The sequence below is a fragment of the Pelodiscus sinensis genome, chromosome 17 (assembly GCF_049634645.1).
Source record: "Pelodiscus sinensis isolate JC-2024 chromosome 17, ASM4963464v1, whole genome shotgun sequence".
In the NCBI taxonomy this organism is placed as follows: domain Eukaryota; kingdom Metazoa; phylum Chordata; order Testudines; family Trionychidae; genus Pelodiscus; species Pelodiscus sinensis.
Window position 1 is genome coordinate 35378797 of NC_134727.1, and position 20696 is coordinate 35399492.

At 46.8% G+C, this 20696-nt stretch overlaps 2 protein-coding genes across 3 annotated transcripts in view; one reads left to right on the plus strand and one right to left on the minus strand.

Annotated features, from left to right (window-relative positions):
- Positions 1–953: 953 nt before the first annotated feature.
- Positions 954–9636, minus strand: RPS14 (ribosomal protein S14). The gene is made up of 5 exons (XM_075900559.1): positions 9495–9636; positions 5104–5254; positions 3444–3605; positions 2442–2518; positions 954–1065 (listed from the first exon to the last, which is right to left on the minus strand). The coding sequence occupies exons 2-5, from the start codon at positions 5250–5252 to the stop codon at positions 998–1000; spliced, it is 456 nt and encodes a 151-aa protein (XP_075756674.1). The 5' UTR covers positions 5253–5254; positions 9495–9636; the 3' UTR covers positions 954–997.
- The window catches only part of NDST1 (N-deacetylase and N-sulfotransferase 1), a 99560-nt gene continuing 88414 nt past the window's right edge, over positions 9551–20696 (plus strand). The window contains exon 1 of one of the 2 annotated variants that reach the window (XM_075900554.1): positions 9551–9654. The gene's annotated coding sequence lies outside the window, so the exon portion shown is untranslated. The remainder of the gene's footprint in view (positions 9655–20696) is intronic. The other variant, XM_075900553.1, reaches the window with a different exon arrangement.

The following is a 20696-nucleotide window of genomic DNA, read 5'->3' on the forward strand; positions in this document are numbered from 1 at the left end:
CAATAAAAAGGGCTAAGAACACTTTATAATACAGTATATAATGTATACAGTGTATATATCTATATATATCTATATATAACCAGCTTATAGTACCTCCTGATAGTCCGGCATATCTGATAGTCCGGCACCACCTAGGTCCCATAGGTTCCGGATTATTGGAAGTCTACTGTATTGAAAGCTGTAACCGCCTCTTAGGGACCAAAACCTTCCAAATGTCATATCAACAGGTCTAATCCACTAGGTGGCATGCTTGGGGCAGCATAAAATGAATGTGATTTCAAAAGGAAGGCTATTATACTGGGAGCGGGGGCAAGAATTCAAGGCTGCCTACTAGGGTTCCTGCGTTATAAGACACTAGATTTACCCAGCATTGCTCAGGCCCTTAACTCAATTTTAGTTTTTTGGAATAACATGTCCATGCTTCATTTAAATCATTGCTCTGGGGCGAGGCTGGGGATCCAGGCTCCCCAGGGAGAGAGGACTACTCCAGCCCCCTCAAAGCAGCAGCTTGGGGGCTGGTGAAAAGCACCTCTCCATGGCTGCCGCAGCACAGGTGGCGCATACATTCTATACGATCCTGACAGGAATCAGCGAAGGGTAAATAGTTCAGCAGGGAGCACATCATCACGAGGAAGAGAGAATTTTTCTTTGAAATGTCACTGGAAATATAACATGCTACGGAACGTCTGGTGGGACCGCTTTTAAACTGCTCTAGCAGTTTATACACAGACATGGCACCCCTAGTGTAGCTGTGTGAACAGGAGCCCTACAACATAAACAAGAAACCTATCTTCAGAGATCAAGCTATTTGAGTATGTAATTCAGACTTCTAAACATTTCCATGAAAACAAGGCATTACGGCCCCCGGGCGTTCAAATGACAGCCAAAGGACACACAGGACGCTAGCCCTTTGATCATAGCTCGTGTTAAGAGAACACAAATGACAAGAGACATTTCTTTTGAGAGGTTTAATGACGAAACAAAATCCAGCCACTGTTTACAGACGACGACCACGGCGACCTCCCTTTCTGCGAGTGCTGTCGGAGGGGATAGGGGTCACATCCTCTGTGGAAAGAAAGTTGTACATTATCATTCATGATTGCAGGTTGCTTCAAATAACTTTCCAGGACACAGAAAGTGGACTCACCAACCCTTAGATAAATGAACCATCCACGTCCCTGCACTCCCCAGACCTCAGCAGCGATTCACAGCATTGGTTTTGCATGCTAACGATTTATCCTCACACAATGACTAATAAGGCAAAGTAACTTTTTTTACTCTGCTTTGCACGTGCAAAGGGCATTGGAATGCCAAATCAACATCTACTTCCCCGTGGCCAACTTTCCACACCTGCAACCCCAGTCTCTCTTGCAGGAAAGGACAGCCCCCCGAATTCTTCCCAGGAAGAGGCCCAAGAAGCGATGTGCAGGAGGTACCAATATTTCACTTGCTCACTGATTAGTCTGCACATTTGTAGCATTTAGAATATGGAAAATCCACACTGAAATGGAGCATCACAAGAAAGCGACAGTCTGCAGGTCACATGACTTCCACAGCAGCAACAGCCAGCCACTGCTATAGGAGCCTGATGTACACTATAGCTCTGCCACGGGTTCTCTGAACACTGCAAAGGCATTTTTGGCAGCAGCTTTTGGGACTTTCACTCCAGTCAACCATGGTCAGTGAGCTTCCAGCTACTGCAAAGAGTCAGTCACTCGAAACCACAGGCCCATCATTACCTTGCTACACAAGTGCAGCCTAGCAGACATAACCTGTGATTAGTTATCAACTCTTAGCCCATACCCAGAGATCATGCCACTTGCTGTTGAATTCATATTCAATTCAAAAGTGCCCCAGTCCCTCAAGGCATTTACACATCAAATAAAAGAAACTCAGCACCCGCAGGCTGAGCACAAGTGACCAGGTGGGTTGCAACATGTCTGATGGACCCAAAAGAGAATAAATCGCAGACTTGGCCTTTATGTAACTCAGAGTATTTAACAATGGATGCATCTTTTTGGTGACAGGACTTTAGAAACAAGGAACAGACACAGGGGAGGAAAAGGAGCAGAGAGGAGGGGTGGGGAGAGATGCTCAGGGAAAGAGCCAGTGTGGCTGCAGAGCCCTGTAGATGGGGGCAGGGAGTACAGCCCAGGAGCTGTGGGGCTGCGCTCTTGAACCCAGAGCTCTGCAGCGTCCCTGCCTCTCCTCCTCAAGCACCTGCCTTATCCCCATTTGGTCAATGCCAGCCCCTCTGCTGCCAATGGGAGTGGAGTCCCACAGCTGGTGGCAACAGAGGGCCTGGCACTGATGTGCCCTGGTCCAACGGATTCCTTGGTTCAGGGTCAGTCAGGTCCCAAGAGCATCGGACCAGGGAGGTACAACCTGCACTAATTTCTCATTTTTTAACCTAAAATAGCCCATATGCCTCCCACACTTACCAATACGCCCAATCTTCATTCCAGAACGAGCCAGGGCTCTGAGGGCTGACTGGGCACCAGGTCCAGGAGTCTTGGTCCTGGAAATAATAAAACAGGCAACAGATCAGGTCAGAGAAGTGTTCACCAACCAGCCAAATACACACAGTTCACAAGGAAACAATCAAGCAGAGTATTAAGATTCCAAGTCACACAGCTTAAGTCATTTTACCCTTTATCCAGAATTTGAGAATTCCTTATGCCCCCTTTTTCGTCTCATCTATATGGCAAGAACAGTAACAGTTGGCAGAATATACGGAAATGCAATTCTCAATTTCCATGGTAGCTGACCCCTGACAAATGGGGCAGAAAAGATGTTAATGTTGAAGATCAACCATGATCTTTCCTGTCAAGTGATTCCCTTCCAAAAACAACATGAAACAAGAGTCCCATAAGTTTGCTCAAAAAATTAGGGAGATCTGTTTTTTTCCCTAAAACAGATTCCTGTAGCCCAATTATGCCAGGTATTCATCTAATTATAAATGGATTCACAAGGTAATGTCATTACTATGCAGAATGAAGATTCACAGCCCATTATAGGCACGATTCCTTCAGATGAGAGCCAAACTGAACAATGCTAGCCATGGGTCAGTAGAACTGGGCTGTCACTTGTTTGACAAACTGAGAATGTACACCTTTAAACAGAGTTGTCATTGCTAACAGAATAAGCCCCCATCTGCGCCACACACACTTTGCAGAAATGCATGGAAAAAATGCTAGAGCATATCTGAGATACAAGTTCTCTCACTGCTGCACTCAATAGCACTGTTGTAGAAGAACAGCTGCTCGTATTAAAACTGTGACAGCAAAAAGAGACTGTACGATTTTGTGAAAGCTGCAAGACTTGATTTCACTCTGGGCCACCTGATGAGCATACTCTGGCATTCTGTCACCAGCACAACACAAGCTCTACCTCACAGCTACACAACTTTCATGTATGTCACAGAAGAGCCTGCCCATACGCACCTATTTCCACCTGTAGCTCGCAGCTTGATGTGAAGGGCAGTGATGCCCAGCTCCTTGCACCTCTGGGCAACATCCTGGGCTGCCAACATAGCAGCATAAGGCGAAGACTCATCTCTGTCGGCCTTCACCTTCATACCGCCAGTCACTCGGCAGATGGTCTCCCTGAAAAGAAAATACACCTCTTTGTCCATGGCCAAAAGCAATACTCTGGCAAGAGCCTGAGCACAACCTGCAGGTCTTACAGAAGTAGGCAATTCAAAACGCAATATAATTTCATTTTATATAGTCACCGGTTCATCATAATAGGAATGTGAACAGGTAACCGGTTACCTGTTAAGCATCACTCTTAACCTTCCCCCACCCGCCCACAGCGCAGGGGCCACTTCAGCACTCCTCACTCTCATTTAATCAGCTAACCAGTTAAACATAACATTTAACTGATTAGTTAAAATGGATTTTACATTCCCTAATTCATAAATTGCCACGTGACAACCATGGATATGAATCTGTCTTACTTTCTCTGAAGTCACTTCTGAAGGAAGCATGGCGCTTTTGACACACAGATGTTGCACTGGTTTAATGTATACATTACTAATAGGGTTTATTAAACAGAGGCACAACACGGTGCAGACATCTGTGTTTAACCAGTACTTTATACTGATTTATCATGTTCCTAATTGACTTATAAGCCAAAATAAGCATCTCCACAGAGCCTTTAACACAGGTTTAACCTGCCATACAGCTATTGCACACTAAATAAATCAGTTTAAAAATCATACATGGCCACACAAGTGTCAATTAAAAACCCTGTTACAGGCCTTTTGTATTGTCACCTGATCATCAAAATAAATTTATAGATTAACAGATGTTAAGACCACAAGGGGATCACACAATCACCTACTCTGACCTCCTGAATAATACAGGCCATACAATTTTGAGCATCTTGTGGCTGAACTAGATTATAGCTTTTAGAAAGATCTTTCTTGGTATGACAGATATTGTCAATCTGTTTACAATTATCTTTTTTGTACAACAGCAATACTAACTCCCCCTTCTGTAAACACTTATTTCAACACGCATGTATGTCTGGACATTTTACATGACAGTATGCCCATGTGTTTTGTAAGCAGCCGCATTATAAGTGACAGGTATACATCTCCTTGACTCCTTTTAATACCAGACTGCCATCTGCTTGGAAGATTAGGGTGCAAAGCCCCGCACAGTTCAGTTCAAGTGCAACTTACATCAACATAGCTTAAGCGGATTCCTTGCCTCCTTAAGCTCCATTGAAATAAGCCACTAAAACCAAAATAAGGGTTTCTATACAGGTCTTTTTTCTTAACTACAAAAAATGTTTAAGTAATTTCAATTAAACCAGAGCAGCCTTGTCCCGTAGCCAACACCTAGAAGAGTGAGTTAGACAGCAATGCAGTAAGTTTAAAAGGTGAACATATATGAAACCCATATACACATAGATGGGGCACTGACTTTATCCCTACGTTACAATCAGGATAAAGGTGAGTGTGAACAAGAGTTACTGACCCAAAATATCTGTTACCCATGCACAATTTCAATTTTACAAACTTGTGAGGAGGACACCAGAGAATTTAAGTACTACAAAGCCTATATGGTATTAATGTCACCAACACTCAGTACTCACTTGCCAGAAAGATCAGTTACATGGACAAAAGTGTCATTGAAGGAAGCGAAGATATGGCAGACACCAAACACGTTTTCTCCTTCGGCAACCTGAGGTCCCAAGCTGATGACCTGCTCTTCCTTCTTCTCCTTACCCTTACGTGGTGCCATTTCTGAGGAGAAATTAAGGGCATGAGTGAGGGGAAATGAATTACAGGGGAGCATGCAGAGATACTGTTATGAACAGAAGGCATAAAGATTCCCCCCCATCACAGGAAATTCACAACAGCCATTAGGGATATGCTGCCTCTATCAGAAAGAGGCAGTAGGGGAATGGGGGTACTTCAAAGTGGCAGGGCCACTTGAAACGCTGCCGCTTTGAAACGCCCTGTGCAGCCCAGGGCCATCTGGGGACTGCCCCACTGACTCGAGGCTCCATGCGGCGCTGCTGCTTTGAAACGCTGCATGGAGCCCAGGATCAGTAGCTGACCCCGGGGTCCAGGCAGTACTTTCGCCTTTGAAGTGTAGCAACAGCCCTAGGGAGTCCTTACTTCAAAGCCAGAGGCATCCTATCGACTAGTTGATGCAAAACGCACTGACTATTTGATTAGTCAATTAGTCGATATTTAATATCCTTAGCAGTCATACGTGCCTCTGGTCCTTTATATGCTTATGAATAGCAAGTTACTTTGGCATTTAAATCAACTGTTTTGCAGTTGAACTGGCTACTAAACACTACAAATGAGCCATGCACTTATAATCCATCTAAAGTTTGCAATACAGGATATTCCAAAGACAGGACAGGACCTTTCATCTGTAAAACCACCTCACTTAACCCTTTGGAAAAATATCAGGCTCACTTTCCACATTTTAGCATATTAAACAACCTGGAGATCAGACTGGCTTTTCCCACCATTGCCACTCAATCACTCTGGCTGGGTCTAGACTGGCATGATTTTGCAGAAATACTTTTAAGTATTTCCACAAAAGCACGTCTAGATTGGCACAGATGCTTTTGAGCAAAAAGTGCTTTTGCGCAAAAGCATCCACGGCCAGTCTAGACATGACTTTGCGCAAGAAAGCCCCGATCGCCATTTTAGCCATCGGAGCTTTTTTGCGCAAAACAGTTCTTCCCTGTCTACACTGGCCCTCTGCGCAAGTATTTTTGCGCAAGAGGGCTTTTTCCCGAGTGGGAGCGTGAAAGTATTTCCAAAAGAAGCACTGATTTTGTACATTACAAAGTCAGTGCTCTTGCGCAAATTCAAGCGGCCAGTGTAGACAGCTGGCAAGTTTTTGCGCAAAATCTTGCCAGTCTAGACGCACCCTCTAAGTTTTTAACAGCAGCTCCATAAACATCCTCCACTACTGCATTTCTACAAAAGGCTTAACACGAGAGAGAGCATGGATGGCAACCATGCAGTTAAAAATCACTGTGTGCATAATCAGTCCTCAGTTTGGAGCCAAAAGGAATCCATTCCCAACACTACCTCTGATGTGTTGTCTGACTGGGGGATGGCCCTGCACTTCTCTAGCTTTACCACCACCTACTATTGGCTATGTCTAGACTACACGGCTGTCATGTAAAATAGTTTATTCGGCATAGCCAAAGAAGCGGGGACTTGAATAATCCCCGCTTTATTAAAATAAACATGGCCGCCGCTCTGTGCCGATGATCAGCTGATCCGGCACAGCGCGACAGTCTAGACGCGCGCCGCGGTGGACAAGGGAAGCTTTTGTCAACCGCTTTGGTAAATCTCGTTTCACGAGGCATACCGGAGCGGTCGACAAAGGCTTCCCTTGTCGATCACAGCATGTCTAGACTGCAGCGATGTGCCCGATCAGCTGATCATCGGCACAGCGCAGCGGCCATGTTTATTTTAATGAAGCGGCAATTATTTAAATCCCTGCTTCTTTGACTATGCTGAATAAACTATTTTACATGGCTCTGTCAACGGAGCCATGTAGTCTAGACATAGCCATTGACTCTTGCCTTAGCCTGTAAACTCCTTGGAGCAGGCACTCTCTCTTACTGTGTACACAGGAAGTGCACAATGGGGCTTTAATCTGGGAGGAAGCCTTTAGGCCAGCGGTTCCCAACCTCTTCTACATGGGGACCCGTTTTGACAATTCAGGAAGACTTGGTGACCCAGGGCAATTCAAAAAATGTGTGAATGGCTCCTTAAGAGCTACCTGGGGGAGACACCTGGTGACAGTTTTGAAATGTAATGGCGACCCATATTTGGGTCTCAACCCATAGGTTGGGAAACCCTGCTTTAGGCCCTATAATGCAAACAGAATCCCTTTCAGAGGGTCTCAGGCCTGTATGGTATTAATTCTCACAAATTGGTAAGTTAAGATACAGATATCAAAGGGGCAGAGGCCACGTTAGTCTGGATCTGCTAAAGTGACAAGGAGTCCTGTGGCACCTCATAGACTAACAGATTTATTGGAGCATAAGCTTTCGTAGGCAAAGACCCACATGCATCTGACGAAGTGGGTCGTTGGCCATGAAAGCTTATGCACCAATACACGTGTTAGTCTATAAGGTGCCACAGGACTCCATGTCATTAAGACACAGAGATACTTCTGATTTACCTAGAATTAAGAGTCAGAAGCAAAGCCAGATTTAGGGATCCTGATGCCTAGTCCTGTGTTTATCAATAGCATCTCCATTTAAATACAGAACAAGCATAGATGGGTGCAGGAAATTTGTGCTAACAGAAAACTTGCAACTTGTAAGCCTAGACAACCCAAGTCTCTTTTCTTCCAACATGCTGGCTCTGGAAACCTACTAGAGTGAGGTGGTGGCAGGATTCCCTGAATTTTTCAATGTGCACGGAGCACATTTCAGATAAACTGTCTCGTGGTCACCTCCTCTCCATTTACAAACAATATCTATAGCTACAACAATTGCTTGTATGTAAAAATAATGTTTAATATTTTGAGCATCTACAAATAAAGACACCACCAGCATTATGTGACTAACAGACCAATTTTGGAACCTGGGATGTGAGAGATACAGCAGAAAACTCCTTTCACCTTCAGTTAGTGTGATGTTCCTCTGCAGATCATTAAGAAGCAGAGCCTTGAAGGCACTGTAACGAAAACTGGGAGCCAGGTATCCCACCTGACAGTATCCTGATGGGTTAACTTAAGACTAAGCGACTTACCCTTTATGTAGACCCTCTTAGGTCTAAAATTGGTATAAAACTTACATTAACTGGGATTTCTTTAAGATTAACTGAACACAGTAACAACTACTGTCTGTCCCTAACATATTAGAAGAGATTAGGTTAAAAAGGCCAGGTTTGTTCATGGTGTAATCCTATTAACACATGAATTTACAACAGGGACAAATTTGGTGTTAGCTATCTATAATACTAATTTGGCACAAGTATCTGTGCCTAAAGACAATATTTCTGATTTATTTCTCCCCCCCACCATGCACTTAAACAAGAGACCAACATTGTAACTAGGGTTTAGCAGAGCTCATTGCTCAGTCAAGTGTCTAAGTGGCTAACACATTTTGAATGCCCACTAATAAACAAGCCTCAAAGGTGGTAGCTGTCTGTATCTGTATATAAAATAGGGAGTCCTCTGGTACCTTAAAGACTAACAGATTCAAATAAACAAACTTTCATGGAGTCCACTGGCTTTTAGTTTTCACTAATAAAAACATTAACACTACAGTGGCCCTCTCCACGCCTTCAAGACTCTGAGGATTTCTAATTGTGAAGAGGTGAATGACTGAGGTGCTTGGAAACTTGTGTGTAGTAGCACTGAAAAGCATCTGTACCCGGCCATGCACAGACAGTGAACCTCAGCATCGCGGCCTCCTTCGCAGAGACCAGGAAAAGACCCCGCTTCCCTTATCCCACCATCCAAGCCCCAAACGACACCTGGGGCATTTTCCTTGCCGCATCACGCTTTACAGAGACATACCTACGAGCGTCTTCGCTCTAGGAAAGCGCTCCCCTCCCCGCTCCATCCCCACGCCACAGCAGCCCTGCTCCCATCCCTGACCGGGGGAAGCTGCCCCGGGCCGAGAGCGGTCCGGGACCTTGGCCCAGACTCACATGCTGGGCACCAGGAGCGAACAATAAACAAAACCTCGCACCGGCCCTTGTTAGCCCGGCCCTAAACCGCCCGGCGGCTCGGCCACTCCAGCTCCCACGCGGTCTTGCACCCCGCTCCCCAGCCTCCCCTCCAGCCGCCCGGCGGCTCAGCCACTCTAGCGCCCGGCTCCCCCGCGGCCTAGCGCCCCGCTCCCTATCCCCCTCGCCCCAGGCGCGGGGCGGCTGATATCGCTCAGGAAAGGCCCCGGCAGGCTGGCTGCAGGCGGCACAGGCCGCAGCGGGGCCCAGCCCGGGAGGATGGAAGCGGATGGCCCCGACCCCAGGCTCGGCCACTTACTTGCACGTCTCCTCGGCCGCCCAGCACCGGAAAGGAAGAGGCAGGGGTCACGAGGGCAGAGGTCACACTCACCCGGAAGTGAAACAGCGACGGAAGGAGGTCACCAGCGCCCACCTCCGCTTCAACCGGCGTCGTTCTGCGTCCAGCCCGCACCGCCGCGGTGAGCGGGGTAATCGGTGGGGGGGGGCGCTGAGCGAGGTAACGGTTTATCCCGCGCGCGCGTGTGCCTGAGGCCGCCGGCGGGACCGCCCCAACATGGCGGCGCCCAGGGGACTCGAACGTACCCCGCACAAAGATGGCGGCGCCCTGCTGGCAGGGTCTCTTGCCCCTCACAGCGATGGCGGCGCTCCCATGCCGGATGGGTGCCTGGCTCGAGTACGGCTGCGTGGTGAGCGCTGCGTTGGGTCCCTCTTGGCCCCGCCCCCTGTGTGAGTCCCAACCTGCAGGTGCCTTGTGCATGGCAGGGCATGGTGGCTCTAATGCATGGCAGGCAGGGAGGGGGTCACATTTGCTGGGGGTGGGGGGCAATAAGGGGAAATCCACATGGCAAATAAGGGACAGCATTGCAGTGCAAGGGATATCTTAGGGAGAGGTGGGGATCCTAAGCCCGGATGCGGCCCCCCCGGCTTGACTGGATCCGGCCCCCAAAACTCAGGGCTCTTGCCAGCATTGGAGAGCCCACGCTGCTGCTCCAGCCCCTCCAACCACCATGGGGCTGGTGCACACAAAATCTACTAGACTGGGCCCCCCTGGGCTCTGGTGTGCAAGAGGAATGTGGGGAGTGTTTTCCTCGTCAGACGGGGGCCACAGGGAGGGATTTTTTTCCACGTCTCACTTGTCTGTGGCCCCCGACTGATTTTTCTGTGCGTCAGTGGCCCCCAACCCAAAAAAGGTTCCCCACCTCTGTCCTAGGCTCTGGTGTGTGAGGGGAACATGAGTGTCTTTCGCCTCAGTCAGAGGCCATGGGTTTTTTGGGGGTTCCTCTCACTTGTATGCGGTGCCTGACTGATTTTTCTGTGGGTCAGCAGCCCCTGACCCAAAAAAGGTTCCCCATCTCTGTTTTACCATTAGCATAGTATAAGGCTAGCAGACGTGGTTCTGTGCTCTGAGCTAAAAGCCAGCTAGCTAAGGCTGTAAAGCAGACTTGTTGTTCCCTCTGTAAATGGTCTCTGTGCCACTAGATGGCACGGTGCACCATCCCCAGCAAGTGTGTGGGTTACAAAAGCATGTATTTTTCTCTGGTGTACACCTCTACTGCCTTCAATTATACAATGCAATTTGTGTACAGGTAGTGGTACTGAGACTACTTACAGAGAGAGAATAAGTTTGCTCTAAGGCCTTAGCTGAGAGCCAACTGGCTTTTAGTTTAAGCTGAAGAGGCTCATGCACTAAGCTCATGTGGTCCCAGGTTTGGTTCCTCGTCAGCATTGCGTATGTTTCAGTTGAATGTTTAAAATGGTGCTTGGTGTCATTTTTAAAATCTAGGACAGCTGGTCGCCCCACACTCTAAGGGACACACAAATGAAGGGTCCCTTAACTGAGAGTCAGACGGTTAGCTGTGTTAGTCCGTATCTGCAAAAATGAGGAATCGTGTGGCACCTTAGAGACTAACAGATTTATTTGGGCACAAGCTTTTGTGGGCAAAAGCCTGACCCATGAAAGCTTATGCCCAAATATATCTGTTAGTTTCTAAGGTGCCACAGGACATCTCATTTTTAAAATAAGAGATGAGTGGTTGCCCTATCCTCATGCATATGTAGCTAATGTAACACCTCCCATATCCACTCACTGTTGGTCATCAGTGGGGAGATCCCAGGACCATGAGTGCTGAAAGCATAGGATCTATACCAGTGTTTCTCAACCAGTGGTATGAGTACTCTTAGGGGTACTCAAGAGAAGTCTGGGGGGTACAACTGAAATTTGGAGAAAACTGAATTTTTGTTTTAAGTTTTATAGCGCTTTATTATTTTGTACTTTTTACACTGAAAAATTTCATCACCCGCCCAGCTACGATTAAGTTTTTTAAACAAATGTGTTGCAATGGTAGAAAAAAAATGGTGTATCTGAAAACTGTAGGTACTGGGGGTACTTATAATTTTTTAAAAGGGGTACTTTATAAAAAGAGGTTGAGAAACACTGATCTACACCACTTGAGTAAAAGTTGGTAGCAGAAGTAGGCTCTTAACTTTTTATGTAGATTAGGCACTAAAAGGGGATATGCAATACGTACTGAGGACTGAGCAAACTCAGAGTTTCCTTCATGTAGCTAGAAGGCACGCCCCTCTTTGGATGTGAAGTTGCTAATTTATAAACTCCTTAAGAATGTCCCTGGGATGTTATACAATTTAATTTTCAGAGAGATCATCCATGGTTCAGTTCATATTATGGAAAAGAATGTAATAGAAAATGCAAACTGTCCTGCAGATTTTTGGAACCAGTCTATAGAACTAAGTAGAGGAGTATATCTCTGCTATGGAAGGGTTCAAAAGCCTACCAAGAGAAACTAATTTTCTGGTCCCTGTTATGAATTTTTAGATTTGCTCATACTGAATTTTATTACAATTTTATAGAACCCTACTGTTTTCATCACTGTTAAATTACATAAGAATTTTCCCATCACAGCTGGGGACTTTACGGAGTCTGAGCAGCTAAATGAGTATGAAGAGGAGCGGAAACTATCAATTCAGTTGTGCAAGAAACAATGTATATTTAAAAACTTAACTTACATTATTGGTCCAAATTCTAAAGGCTACAGTAATGATACAGTAGAATTTGGAAAACTTCTAGGGTTGAGAATGGAAGGAGGCATAGAGACTTAGAGCAAAAACTGGTGGAGAAAACAAAGATTATAGTGGGAGTGTAGAAAAAAATACAAGATGCTAGTTGTTGCAGTTACAGAGCTAGCTGCATTTCATCCCCTTTTGGGGGTCTGAATTCTGCAGTTCTCCCATTTTTCGACCAGGCCTGGATTTACTCACCGATATGACTGAGTTCCACAGCTACGGTTATTACCCTCGGGAGTCTGTGAGCAGCAGTAGATATTGTGACCGGACTGAACTTAAAACAGTCCGTACCGAGGCTACTCAACTTTGGAAGTCCTGGGGGCCCCACAATGATACTCACAGCACGGGCCGAGGGCCGCAACTTGTGGTTGCATATACATGCAAATATATGCAAATAGCTTCTTTCACACTGACGGGCATGAATACAAAGATTAAGCCTCAAGCCGTGACCCAGATGTTGTCAGTGAGCGCCTCTCAGGCTCTGTCCACAAGGCTAAGCAGCCAGCACTTCCCACAATGCCCTAGTGCTCTCTGCACCTCTTCCCTGGGGGCTAGAAACGCCAACACTCTGTACCCATCTGTTTCAGCCAACCCATTCACTTGCGTCTTTCAATGCTCACCCTTCCTGGGAGATGCTTCACCGTTGTGGAGCGTGTTCCCAGTGGAGGCTATGTTCAAAGGATCCCATCCGTGGGCCGTGTGTTGAGCCCCCGTAAACCCAAACTGCACGGCGGGCCACGTGTTGAGTAGCCCTGGTCTACACATACATCTGTCTGCCCTAAAGCCCTCCGACGCTATGATGGCGAGTCAGGCAGGTCTAGTTACTTAAGACACTCCAGCAGGTGTTGGTCTTAATCTGAACAGCTCCTCACAGCTGTCTGAGCAACTGTCCCCTTTGAGAGGGAGAGGGAGTTTTTCACCACCTAGAGTTTCTTTTGAACCAGTAGTTTCCAGCCTTGGCCCTGCATGGCAAAACAAGCCTTTTAACTTGGCTGGAGCCAGTGGGTAGAATCTTCACAACTGATGTGTCGAGCACTGTCTCTTAACAACCCTGAAGTGTGACCGGGGGTGGCTTATCTCACGCAATTGTTTCACTTTTCGCTTGTTTTTCTTACAACCTTCCTTATTAAACCAAACCAAAATACGCACACATCCCAATGCTCAGGTCACCTACAGCATTTGTAATTTGTTGCAATGTCGGCCCTCACCTTTCACACAACCTTCAAGACGATTGTATCAGCGCGAGTGTGCGTTGTGCCCCATCCCGTGCCTGTCTTGCCTCCTCTCCTCTGTAAAACCACCCTTCCATTTTCAATGCACACTCTCCCCTGCTGGGGTCCTGTTTGGTACTAATGGAACGAGAGTCCAACCCTCCTGTCCTGAACTTCCACTTCAGCTTCCTCAGGGATTCCTCCTACCAAACCAATTGGTTCCCAAAGCCTTCTCCTCACTATGGAAAGGCTCCCAAATGGCCCCTCATATACCTCAGCAGGGAGTCCTCCCCTCTCCTTCCCCAGGTCGGGCTGTAGGCAGGCTCTTACTCCAGGGTGCTGTCACTTGTCTGCTCCCAGCTCTCTGAGTCCTGGGAAGTAGAAGGAAAACTAGGCACAGGTCGGAGCTGGTGCGTGGGCCCTCAAAGGTCTAAGATTACTCTGGGATAAAGCACACACACGCACACGAGTCTGAGTAACTGAGGCTGTCCCAGATACGAAAGAGAGAAAACCAGCGACTACATTTCCAGCCTCCCCCAATCCTTTACCTAAACTCGATTAGATTTTGAGCAGTTGGAGGCGGTGACCATTCAGCCCCTTGAAGAGCTTGTGTCTTCCTTGCGCGCTCTCAGTTGGAAGGTGTCTGTTCCTAAGTCGTCACAGGAGTCCATAGACTAGGACCCCTCCTGCATTGCTCGATGGCCATGGGCCCTCACACAGCATCACCCACAAAGGGAAAAAGCAGCAAAATACTGTTTTGTCATCGGCTGCTAGCTGGGAGATGATGTCTTCTGGTGGGCCTCGGTCCGTGGTGTCTTGATTAATTTTCCTTGAAAACATCAGCCCTGGGAAAGCCGTCGTTGGATCCAATTATTTGTTGCCTCATGGGCAGAATTCCCTGTTAGTTGTGCACTAATGCGGCCGCTCAGAAGAGCTCCAAGTGCCACCCAGCTGATGAGCAATCACCTACAGCTAGGTTTGGGCTTCTACTGTTGGTGCCCATTCGCACATGGCTTGGGGTGCATCAACGTTTATTCCACACATGGATGCAATAAATTAGAGGGAACATTGCTTGAGCAGTTCACGGCCCCTTGGGCCCACAAGTATAAATTGGAGCAGCCCTGAGGCTGAGTTTTGGCCATCAGAATGTAGAATGGGGAAGTGTTTTAAAATCACCTCCCCTTCCCACCATACACATTCTTGTGCCAAGTGTGGGAAGTAAGAATCAGGCCAAGAAGCAGATATATTGAAGGACAGATCTGAAATAAGTTAATACACACCTTGATTTAATCTAATTCAAGACTGTTTCACACCTAATTCATCTTTCAGGAGAGCTGGTGGGAGGTGTTTACAACATAAAACAGCCAACCTGCCACTTCCCACTCAGCTGGCAAGAGGCACCTTCATTTTGCATTCATTTTAAGAGAGGTTTAAAAGATACACCAGGTTCTTTCTCCTGTTAGGGTTTCGCTGTGTATTTTGATGAGCCATTTTAAATCTCCCTTAATTTTATGATATATCTTTCATTCAAACTGTCATGGCTCGGCAGCCCAGGATAGATTTAGAAATGAGTGGGAAGTCCTGTTGGATAAGAAATCATTACTTGGCTATTGCTGGCGGGCACCCTTCCAGCTGCTGTTTCTCTGATGAGGCATGTTTACTTTAACATCATCACTGTCATCTTGCATTGCATTCAGATTCTTAGATGAAAACCTTCAAGTGGCAAAGACTGGGGAGGGGACGGGGGATTCTGTCACAGTAAACTGGCAGGTACTAACCCTCTAGGTCTGAGAGAGCGCCGATCGACGGGGTCCATTGCACAAGACTCAAAGTTTCAACCTGGATCAAAGGTCAATTAGAGTTGGTCATGTTATTTATTTAAAAGTGATCTGCAAAGGACATTTAACTGTGTTTAAGCCTCTTTTCATGCCCTTGGGATGAGTAAAAGAGGCATGAAAAGTTGTTTGTACCTGTTGCTTTTTTTATAATAGAAGCTCCAGAAAGCTTCCCTACCATCAAAGTAGCTCTACCCCAGAAGACTTTACGGATAACTGGAGATACCTAGCTAGGTTGATGCTTGTTATCTATATGTTGGCCAACTCTGCAATAATCTTGATACCTAGACAGATAATTCTCCAGTTGTGTGATGATGGAGCTATGAATAAATTCACCGCAGGAGCAGCCCATCCTGAGAAAAGAGAGAGGACAGCCCAGATTGCTAGTCTGAGACTCAAGAAAACTGGGTTCATTTCTTTGCTGCTGGTTCCCTGTATGATCTTGGGCAAGTTGCTTAATTCCTCGCTGCCTCAGTTCCCCATCTGTAAAGTGGGGATAATAACCTCAGAAGGAGGTTGTCAGGATAAATAGATTAAAGATTGTAAGGTTCTATGAAACTATGGTGATGGGCGCCATATAAGTACCATACATCGATAGGCATTACATAGGTGGCTGAAGGACAGGCATTATTGTTACTTATGGAATAAAGTAATCGGCTATATGAAGAGGAAGGCAAGTCATTGTTCTCTACCATTTGGTGCCTGTTTTGGGATCTATATGGTCTCTGGATATATGCGATCTAGTCATATTGTCTTGGCAGCAACTGTTTATGGATCAAGATGTAGGCAGCCCGGTCTAGTAGTAAGAGCAGGCTTCCAGTTTGGGGAATGGAACCGTTCCAGAGTCAATGGCCAATTACCCCGAGACATGGGTCAAGCCAGAGTTAAAACTGGGAATCAAAGCTGAGGGTCAGAGCTTAGCATAGGCCCTTTGCCTCGTCCTCCTTGCACACCCAGATGTTGTAATGCTTGTTTGAGTTCTGAATAAACAGGAGAATTGGCATTAGACATCAGAATTGTACGGCGCTCTGCAAGGTCCATGCTTCTGCCAGAGAGAAGGTAGAGACTGCAAAGCATCATCTAGGACTGTGGGAGTTTTTAAAAGGCACAAAAATTATGGGCTGGAACAAACATTATGGGATGGAGAAAGTGCCACACTGAGATCTTGACCCAGAAATCACTGGGCCAGTTGTTGGTGTCTCGCAAACCACCGTGGAAGTGTCCTACAAGGCAGCAAACCAGATGGTGGCACAGGGCACATGTGGGTAACTATACCGGGGGAGTACCACGTTTTCCATCGACCCAAGCACTCCTGGTGAGTGTGCACAGTGCCAACACGAGCAGCCAAGCAATCACGTGCCTAAGTGATAGTCGACCTTTGAATGCCATCAGAACGTGTGCTGATCAAACTCTAGGATTAGGTGTGACCTAAAGCCTTGTCTACACTCACAAACTTTCCTGCTTTAACCATGCCAATATAATTAGGGAAGTAATTCCGCCTGCAGTGTATACACAGTTATACTGCTATAAAATGCTTAGACCAGTATAGTTTACTCTGGTTCTGTCATACAAAATAAGCTCTAGCTGTGTAAAGTGTCTTGTACCAACATGACATTAAAAACAACAAGTAGTCCTTAGAGACTAATGAATATATATAGAATCAGAGCTCTTGTGAGTAAAACCCACTTCATCAGATGAATTAGAGTGGAAATCACAGAAATCTATATCAATCTATCCCTACTCATCCCATCTATCTATCTGTCTGTCTAAACATCAGAAGAAGTACTAGTCTATTGCAGTGGTTCCCAACCTTTTTGATACCAGGGACCAGCAAACCCATTCACAAACTTTTGGCGGACTGGTAACATTGTATTTGCATATTTGCTTATTCATTATGTGAGTGATGAATATGCAAACATGCAAATACAATGTTACCGGTCTGCCAAAAGCCCCTGCCTCCAGAGTCCCCCAGTGTCAGCCCTAACCCCTAGAGCTCCCCACCCCTCCACTACCCCCCGGCCTCAGCCATTGACTCCAGAGTTCCCTGCACTGAAGTCCCCCCCCCCGTGCCAGCCTCCTGCCCTCAGAGCCCCACAGTGCCAGCCCCCCATCCCAAACGCCTCAGGGTCAGCCCCCACACCCCTTAAAGCCTCCACCACCAGACCCTCCAGTACGAGCCTCCTGTTTCCAGAGCCCCACTGCACCAACACCCACAGAGCCTCCCCCCAGTACCAGCCCCCAGTATTAGCCCTGTCCCCACAGCCTCCCAGTGCCAGCCTTGCCTCCCTCACTGTCTCAGCCTCCAGAGACCCCCAGCACTAGCCCTGCCCCCTCACTTACCCCTGCGCTGCTGCCTACGTGGCTGTGGCTGGGGTACTCTGCCCAGCACCTCCCCTCCCGCCACAGCTGTTGGGAGAGGCGTGTCCTGCCCCGCCTCTCAGCCAACCAGCATCAGGCAGGGGCGGGGTCTCTTCCGGCTGCGTGGCGAGAGGGCCACGCGGAGTGGCTCATTCAGCCCTCTTGCTGCACGGGGAAGAGCTCTTCTGCGGCCGGGGGGAAACCCCGCCCTGCCTGATGCTAGTTGGCTGAGAGGCGGGGCTGGACCTTCCTCTCCCAAATGCCACGGCAAGAGCGGAGTACTTCAGCCCCAGTCCCCAAAGCCACCGTGGTCTGGCAGCCAGAGGTCCACGGCCCGACGGTTGGGAATCACTGGTCCTATTGTAGGACCTGTGTTAATGAGGCTAAGTAAGTGGGCTTGAAGTGTCTCATTCGTAGCTTTTGATGTGAAAATCCAGATGTTAAAGGCAGGAGAGGTGAACCTGTATATAATCTCTAAGGGGCCACAGGACTACTCAGTGTTTTTAAAGTTACAGACTAACATGGCTACCCCTTGGAAACAATATGGCATCATGAAGTATGAAAAAAATCACCTCCCTTACAAGATCTAGCAGCGCCAGTAAGGCTTTTTAAGTGCAGACCAAGCTTGTATTGATTTATAAATCAGTTACTATTCAACTGGTGTAACTTCTGCAAGTAGACCTGGATCCCGGACTCCTGACTGCCCTGACTCAGCTCTTCTCGCCTGAAGACGCTGGCCTGCACTCTTGACCGCTGCCATAAACTCACAAAGGCGTGAGAGTCCATGCCTTTCTTTAGGGAAGGATCTTAACTCCACACCGGCAAGCGCTCAGAGATTCAAAACGAACACGGAACCTCCTTCAAGTGCCAATCTTGAGCTCATTGAAATGGACGGCAAAACTCCTAGCTTGTGTGATCATGCCCAGACAAGGGACTTGGACCATACCGAGCTCTCCTCCGTTTGCTGAGCTATCAAAGAAACGTCTCGCTGGAGGTGGGCTCGGGTTGACCCAGTGTGCATGGAAGTCAATGGCAAGATTACCATTAAGGTTTGAATCAAGGCCATTTGTCCAGGTGTAAGCCGGACAGGCCTGGGTTTGTCTCATTTGCCCTCTGTGACTGATGTAAAACCGGATGTGATTTTGTCCAGTGACAATCCCGGAAGATGCCATTTGGCTGAGTGCCTCACTGGCATGACCTCACACACATGGTGCATGCAAGGCCACGCCCTTCGGGAGCTCTGCAAAATGGCATCTTTTGTGCAGCGTGACTTCCCGTGGGAGGTCAAACTGGGGAGCCAGGACAACTCGGCCTGCATTGCGAGAATGTGTCAGTGGCCACTCTAACCTTAAAGGAACCCCAAAATACTAGCAAAATCTACTATAAAACCCTTGTCCACATTTTGGGCCTTAGGATCAGTCGGCTTCACTTGGCCGATGTCCAATCCCAGAAGAATTTTAGACAAATCTTATCTGCTAATGTGGCCCAACTGTATGTATCACCTTGTGTCAGAGAGATGTCTATTAGAACTAAATTGATCTGTAATGCAGTTAATATCCCGTTAACTCCCTGCAATATAGCTAAATAACATTTTTATGTCATTCTTGTGAAAATGTATCTGTGTGGGAATGTAAGGACGTCTCTGGGAATTCTTCCCACAAGGGGTTGGATGTAGAAATTTTAATATACAGAACATTTTCTCATAAGGGGCTACATGGGAGCTTTTAATATACATCGTTCTCTGTAGGGCAGTCAGACGACTAATGTACTAGGCATAGATTTTGTAGCTGTGAATGGTAGCACAGGAGCTGGGATATATTCTGTTTTAGAACGATTATCATCAGGAGATTTGAATCCCCTCTACTGTGGAAAAAAAAACCCTTTGAAACTTGTAAGGTTTTTCATTAAGACAACCAAAAAGTGACTGTTTTCCCATTCTGACTATACAAGTATGAGAGAAAAGATAGAAAATATCAAAGATAGTCTTGGGAAAGATACATTGGGTTTGATTTAGTCACCTATACATTATCCTTCCTTGGCCTGATCCTGCCTAGTTTCAGAAGCCGAACAGGATTCTGACCTTATATACTACATGAAAATGTTTATATCTGACTACAAATACAGGAAAAACTTAAACAACAACAAATAGTCTAGTAGCACTTCTGAAAAAGTGGGCTGTGCCCACAAAAACTCATGATACCACCTACATGTTTTGTTAGTCTTTAAAGTGCTACTAGACTATTTATTATTTTTTTAGTTTACAGACTAACTTGGCTACCCCTCTGCAGCTTTTAAAAATATAGGGACAGATAGGGTTGCCAGATATTTTCACAAAAAAATCCCGAATATGGCAGGAAAAAAATTGGTTGAGGGTAAAAAAAAAAAAACAAAAAAACAAAAAAGGGGGACTAAAGTTGTTGAGCCAAAAAAACCCCAAAGAACAAAAACAAACAAAAAACCACATGCAGGGCCAAAGGTTTTGAGCAGAAAAAAAAAGGACATTGTGCCTTTAAAAATCCCCACGCTTCTCACTCCCCGCTATCCCCCCCACCAGGCATGGCAGAGGAAGAATGTCCCTGCTGGCTTTCCGTCCAAGAGAAATGGACAGGGGCCACAAATACAGGACTGTCCAGGCGAAAACCAGACACCTGGCAACCCTAGGCCAGGCAGAAAAGAATGGAGGCTATTTTCAGAGGTCCCTCAGAGGATGCACGACATCTCACTGGTGGCCTGAGAGCACTACTGCGGAGAGCTATTTAAGGTTTGGATTGTTTCCCACGTCTCTCAAAGAAGCTAACAGATTCATTGGTAGTCCAAGAAAAAAACGTGAAATCCTTTATTGAGCTGCTCCTGCTCCTGTATTTTGTGGTGTTTGTTATTAGCAGCCGCTGGCATGAGAGCAGAGAGTTCTAACAAATTCGCCTGCTGCTTATTGCTCTTCTAGCATCGGAGCCCTCTGCTTCCGACATCACAGCTGCCTCCGCGGGGACTAAATGTGATGACAGAGGATTGTAT